General features: G+C 46.8%; 1 protein-coding gene across 1 annotated transcript; it reads left to right on the top strand.

Annotated features, from left to right (window-relative positions):
* The first annotated feature begins 461 nt into the window (after nucleotides 1–461).
* Nucleotides 462–6,375, top strand: LOC109916332 (solute carrier family 25 member 35-like). The gene is made up of 3 exons (XM_048620071.1): nucleotides 462–895; nucleotides 4,843–4,908; nucleotides 6,247–6,375. The coding sequence occupies exons 1-3, from the start codon at nucleotides 521–523 to the stop codon at nucleotides 6,373–6,375; spliced, it is 570 nt and encodes a 189-aa protein (XP_048476028.1). The 5' UTR covers nucleotides 462–520.
* The last annotated feature ends 434 nt before the right edge of the window (nucleotides 6,376–6,809 follow it).

Below are 6,809 nucleotides of genomic sequence, written 5' to 3'. Positions count from 1 at the left end.
GACTCCAGAATCTGCCCTTTGAAATGGCCAAGTTGTTCTGAATAAGAGGGGCTGAGTGGCCTGTCGTTGTTCCCATTGAGAGGGGCTTATAAGAGGGACTGACTGGCCTTTGCTGATCCTATAACAGGGGCTTAGAGGCCCGCTTGGATTCCTACAAGAGGGGCCGAATGGTCTGCTGCTAACTAGCCCAGCGCCTGCTCTGAGCGCTGAAGCAGTGCCCGGGAGTAGGCGGCTCCATCAATGAAATGAAGTGAATGAATGGAGCCCGGGACCACATCACACATTGATACTCGGTCTCCAAGGCGACGGGCCGCGACTGAGTGACAGCCGCCGGGTCCTGCAACCCGCCGCCTCCCTCTCTCTCTCCCCGAGGAGGAGGAAGGAGGAGGCGTGGTGAGAGATCTCTGCATCCACACAGGGCTCCGTATTCCCGCCCACTCAACAAGCCGGGGTGAGGTTTCCCAAAGCCGATGTGCCGGCACTCGGGTGTGTGCCTCGGCTGGCATTAGCACAAGGGCTAATGGAGTTCCTGCTTGCCGGAGTAGCTGCCTGTGGAGCGTGCCTCTTCACCAACCCTCTGGAGGTGGTTAAGACTCGGATGCAGCTCCAAGGCGAGTTGCAGCGCCGGGGCTCCTACCAGCTGCACTACCGCAACGTCTTCCACGCCACCTACACCATCTGGAAGGTGGACGGATGGCCGGCGCTGCAGAAAGGACTCCTGCCCGCGCTCGTCTACCAGTTCTGCATGAATGGTATCCGCCTGGGCACCTACTCCATCATTGAGGACTCAGGCTACACTTCCACCAGGGATGGCAGGATCAGCGGGCTCAGGAGTACCGTGTCAGGGGCACTGGCAGGGGTCACAGGGGCAATCTTGTCCAGTCCCATCTACCTGGTGAGTCTAATGTCTGATGGGGGGGTGGGGCGGTTTCCTGACCCATTGTTAGTCCCCCCAACCCAATCCTTGCCTGCCTCCATCGTTGGTCCCTACATGCACTTGGTTGTCTTATGAGGAGAAATGCCTTCACCCTGCAGCCTGTGGGATTCTTTTTGCTGCACAGAGTGGTCAAGGCCAAAACGTTGAGTGCTCACAAGAAGGAATTAGACATAATTTCTTAACGGCTAAAGCTTTCAAAGGGTATGGGGAGAATGTGGGAACAGTCTAAAGATGTGCAGGCTAGGTGGATTGGCCATGCTAAATTTCCCATAGTGTTCAGGGATGTGTAGATTAGGTGGGTTATACGGGGATGGGTCTGGGTGGGATGCTCTGAGTGTCGGTGTGGACTTGTTGGGCCGAAGGGCCTGTTTCCACACTGTAGGGATTCTACGATCTATGATCTATGATCTAGGGGACTGAGTCAGATGAGCAGCCACCAACAGGATTGAGTGACAGACCAGGTATGAAGGGAGGTGTTTAGCACGCTTGCCTTCATTGCTCAGACCATTGAGTATAGGAGTTGGTACATCATGTTAAGGTGGCACAAGACGTTGGCAAGGCCACTTTTAGAGTACTGTGTACAGTTCTGGTCGCCCTGCTATAGGAAGTATATTATTGGAGAGGGTTCAGAAAAGATTTACCAGGATGTTGCCAGGACTGGAGGGTTTGAGTTATAAGGAGAGGTTGGATAGGCTGGGACTTTTTTCACTGGAGTGTAGGAGGTTGAGGTGTGACATTATGAAGGTTTATAAAATCATCACAGGCGTATAAGGTGAATAGCAAAGGTCTTCTCTCTTCGGTGGGGGAAGTTCAAAACTCAGGGCCATATTTTTAAAGTGAAAGGAAAAAGATTTAAAAGGGACCTGAGAAGCAACTTTTTCACACAGAGGGTAGTTCGCATGTGGGAATGAACTGCCAGAAGTTACGACATTTAAAAGACATTTGCACAGATACATGAACAGGAAAGGTTTGGAGGGATATGAGCCAAATATAGGCAAGTGGGTCTGGTTTAGTTTGGGAAACTTGGTTGGCATGAATGAGTTGGACTGAATGGTCTGTTTCCATGCTATATGACTCTATGGTGGCACAGTTCTGCTGCTATTTTCTGTGTTTCTATGTTTTCTTGGATACCAACTGAGTACGCTGTGTGCCAATGAGAGACAGACCTCTTTCTTTCCTCCTGCCCCACCATCTGGATTCTGAAGCTCCTGGGGTTCGAACACTGATTCAGGTCCTCCAGCCAAAGTTCACCCATCCTCAGTGCAGTTTCGAGGAAGTGGAACGGGGCCATGGCAACTATCTTCTGGACAAATCATTAATGCCCCTTAGACAGCACCTTCCAAACCCACAATCACTGCCATCTAGAAAGACAAGGGCAGCAGATACACGGGGACACCATCATCTGCAAGTTCCGTTCCAAGTCACTCGCTATCCTGACTTGGAAATATATCGCTGTACCTTCAGTGTCGCTGGGTCAAAATCCTGAAATTCCCTCCCTAATGGCATTGTGGTCCTACCTACAGCACATGAGCTGCAGCAGTTCAAGAAGGCAGCTCACCACCACTTTCTCAAGGGGCAACTAGGGGCAGCGATAAATACTGGTTCAGCCAGTGAGGCCCACATCCTGTGAATGAACTTTAAAAAATGTAAAAGGTTGGGATTAGTGCATTGGCAGTTCTCAATCAGTCCTGACAGCTCCATATCCTGGCAGTAGCTGGAATTCACGATATGGACTGATCCCCTCTCACACATCATCGTGCTTTTAACAGCTTCAGTTATGAATTTAGTTTACGGCAGACCTTTTGCATTTGGTTGAAGTTTTGTAGTGTATCTTTGCTGTAAGTCTTTGTATTAACTGACTGCTTTGGCCAAGAAGCAGATGTTAATTGCCATTGAATAATGCTGTTTGTGTACCAAAATATGTACTTTATTTTCCAATGTATTTATAAAAGACTCGAGAGCTGTGTGTATCTAAGTTCGCTGATGACACTAAGTTAGTTTGGAACAGGGGTTAATGTAGACAACAGCAGCCAAGTTACAAAAAAAGACCTTAGGATATCTAACAGAGTGAACAAAATCCGTTTTCTTTTTCCAAAAAGCTGGTGAGCAAACGTGGGGAAAGTTTGGATGAGCTGGGTCTGTATCCATTGGGATTTAGAAGGCTGAGAGGTGATCTTATTGAAATGTTATGATGCTGCGGGAACTGGACAGAATGAATGATGAGAGGATGTTTTGCCCTTTTGGGAGATCCCAGAAGATCACAGTTTAAAAATAAGGAATCTCCCAAATAGCTGACTCCTGATTCTAGCGTGCATGTTTGTAACAACTGGTTTGAAAGACTACTGGGATATTGTTATGACAGAGTCTAAATGGAAAACCGTTTAATACTATAAGGCCACCTTGAGCCTGCACCACCAATCAAGAGGATCATGGTTGATCTGACACTCCTCACGTCCACTTTCCTGCCTTTTCCCCGACTGATCAAGAATCTATCCATTTCAGCCTTAAACATACACAAGCAGTCTGCCCCCTCAGCTCTCTGTGGCAAGGAGTTCCAAAGACTCTCAACCCTCAAAGAGAAGAAATTCCTCCTTATCTCATTCTGAGACTATGTTTGTGCAGACAAAGAATGGGCAGACTTAGATTTTTGATTAAATTAACTGAAACCACCAGGCGGGCTGGGTGTTAGAGGGGAGGAGATGGGGTGGCACAAAATGCCTGAGGTATAAGAGGGTATAAATCAGCCTGGGATCTTCCCGTTGCTTCCTCACCCTTGATCAGAAACATGAGCCAGGTACCAGCAGAGTAAGGTTGACTGCGATGCACGTTATTGCTGTTTTGCCTGTCCTACCACAGTATTCCATCCCCTCCCAAACACACACATACTTACACCTAAATGATTAGAATTAAGAACAGTACAGCACAGGAACAGTCCACGATGTTATACCGAACATGATACTATATGAAACTAATCCCTTTTACCTGCCTTTGGTCCATATCCCGCCAAACCTTTCATATTCATGTGCTTATCTAAAAGTCCCTTAAATGCCCCTATTGTATCTGCCTTCACCAACACCCCGGCAGCGCGTTCCAGACTCCTACCACTCTGTTAAAAAAAACTTACCTCTCACGTCTCCTTTGAACTTTCCCCCTCTCACCTTAAATGCATGCCCCCTAGTATTAAGACATTTCAACTCTGGGAAAAGGATTCTGACCATCAACGCTATCTACGCATCTCATAATTTTATAGACTTCTATCAAGTCTCCCCTCAGCCTCCGCCACTCCAGAGAAAACAACCCTTGTTTTTCTAGCCTCTCCTTAGAGCTCATACCCTCTAGTCCAGGCAGCATCCAGGTAAACCTCTTCTGCACCCTCTTTAAAGCCTCCACATCCTTCCTGTAATGTGGCGACCAGAACTGAATGCAATATTCCAAGTGTGGCTTAACCAAAATCTTATAAAATTGCAACATGACATCCTGACTCTTGTGCTCAAATTCCCAATCAATAAAGGCAAGCATGCCATACACCTTCTTTAACACCTGATCTACTTGCATGGCCACTTTCAGAGAGCTATGATCTTGAACCCCAAAATCAAAGCTGTTCAGGGCCCTGCCATTAACTATATACTTTTCCTTAACATTTGATCTTCCAAAGTGCAGCACCTCACACTTACCTAGATTAAACTTCATCTGCCATTTCTCCACCCAGATTTATATCCCTACGTATTATAGAACAGTAACTCCAACACAGTTATGTTTTTCTTTCCAACACAGTTATTAGCAGGTGACAGGCTCTTGTTGGACTGTTCCAGGTGAGAACCTACATTAAAGGGGAAGGGAAGTGGCTGTGTGTTGGGTGGTATAATTATTATCCTCCAATTTTCTAAAACATATTTCTTTTAAAGGTGAAGACACATCTCCAGGCACAATCCACCTCTACTATAGCTGTTGGTCACCAGTATAAACATGAGGTGAGTTCAAATTCGTTTATGCAGTCAGGAACACCAACTTCTGTAAGGGTGTGCAAAAAAATTTGAGAAATTTAAGTAGCTGGGAACAGAGCAGAATTGAATCGTACAAAGCTCTTCAAACCTATTTTTAAAAAAATGTATTGTTTCAAGGGGTGTGGCATTGCTTGCAAAGGCAGCATTTAGTAATTATCCCTAATTGCCCAAAGGTAATAGACAACCACATTGCTGTGAGTAGGAGAAGGAAAGGATGTCAGATTTCCTTCTCTAAAGGATATCAGTGACCCCGACTGGATTTTACAACAGTCAGCCCATAGTCTCCCTTAGACCTCTGACAAAGAGTCGCTGGACTTGAAATGTTGACTTGGTTTTTCTGTCTCTGTGGAGGATGCCAGCCCTGCCAGGTTTCTCCAGCACTTTCTGTTTTTGTCTAGATTAGACTTGCTTCTCAATTTCAGACTTTTTTAAAATCAAATTCTACTGGTAGGTTTAAAGCCCATGTCCTCACAACACTTGCGTGGGGTTCTGGATTATAGCCCAATGACACTACCGCTATGTCACCCCATTGTGAAACAGTGCTCCAGTTGCACTCCCCAATACCCCACCCCCCGGATATCTTTCACTTGTCTTCCCTGAAATGTCCAGCTGAATGCTCTGGTGTAAAATTCTGACATCTAGATGCAGTGGTTTGATTCACACAAAATAAAATCTGGAATTAAGAGTCCAATGATGATCATGAATCCATTGTTGATATTTGGAAAAACCCATCTGGTTCATTTATAGATAACACAGTGTAGAGCTGGATGAACACAGCAGGCCAGGCAGCATCAGAGGAGCAGGAAAGTTGACGTTTTGGGTCGGGATTGTCCTGACCTGAACAGTCCCAACCCAAAACGCCAACTTTCCTGCTCCTCTAATGCTGCCTGACCTACTGTGTTCCTCCAGCTCCACACTGTGTTATCTCTGACTCCAGCATCAGCAGTTCTTACTATCTCTGGTTCCCTTATGTCCTTCGGGAAGGAATCTGCTGTCCTTACCTGGTCTGGCCTACATGTGACTCCAGACCCACAGCAATGTAGTTGTCTCTTAACTGCCCTCTGGGCAATTAGGGATGGGCCTTGCTAGCAATGCCCTCATCCTGTGAATGAATAAAGAACACATACAGGGATCCAACCCTGAATAGTCTGAGTGCTTCCCCACCGAGATTCAGAATGAGCACAGTTTATAGCTGTTTTATTATTAGTGACAATTAGCAGCATTAGGCTTAGGCCACAGTACAATGATCTCCGGTGGGCTGCTAATTGGTTTGTGTACAATTATAATTTGGTAATTGCATTGCAGAGACTTGGTCTCATTTTTCCAGAGACAGCAAAGAATGGGTATGTATTTTTGGGGGAAAGGTTTACGGCAGTGAATGGATATTTGGAGCCATCTGGCTGTGTGAAATTTCTTACTGATGTTATCCTGTGATCCTGTGTTGTTGTTCGTACAATGGGAATGCCTGAGATTACTGACTCCACACACCCACCTACACACCCACAGACACAGAGCCACACCCACACACACTTACCCAGCCACACACATACCGTCACAAGCACATGTGCGCGCGCACACACACACACACAACCAGACACACACACTCCACAACACGCACACACACACAACCAGACACACACATGCACACGCACACACACACTCCACCACATGCACAGACACACTCCCAGACACACACACGCACACGCACACACAATCCACCACATGCACTCACACACAATCCACCACATACACAGACACACACCCACACACGCACTCCACCACGCGCGCACACAATCCACCACATGCACAGACACACACATGCACACGCACACACAATCCACCACATGCACTCACATACACACATACAC

Source organism: Rhincodon typus, chromosome 45 (assembly GCF_021869965.1).
Source record: "Rhincodon typus isolate 14 chromosome 45, sRhiTyp1.1, whole genome shotgun sequence".
Classification (NCBI taxonomy): Eukaryota; Metazoa; Chordata; class Chondrichthyes; order Orectolobiformes; family Rhincodontidae; genus Rhincodon; species Rhincodon typus.
Note: the sequence above shows the minus strand (reverse complement) of the source record. Positions and strands in the feature narration are given on the sequence as shown.

Coding starts and splice junctions, on each gene's coding strand:
- LOC109916332 (XM_048620071.1), top strand. CDS start 521: ATGGAGTTCCTGCTTGCCGGAGTAGCTGCCTGTGGAGCGTGCCTCTTC. Junction 896..4,842: donor TGTCCAGTCCCATCTACCTG/GTGAGTCTAATG, acceptor TTTCTTTTAAAG/GTGAAGACACATCTCCAGGC. Junction 4,909..6,246: donor GTCACCAGTATAAACATGAG/GTGAGTTCAAAT, acceptor ATTGCATTGCAG/AGACTTGGTCTCATTTTTCC.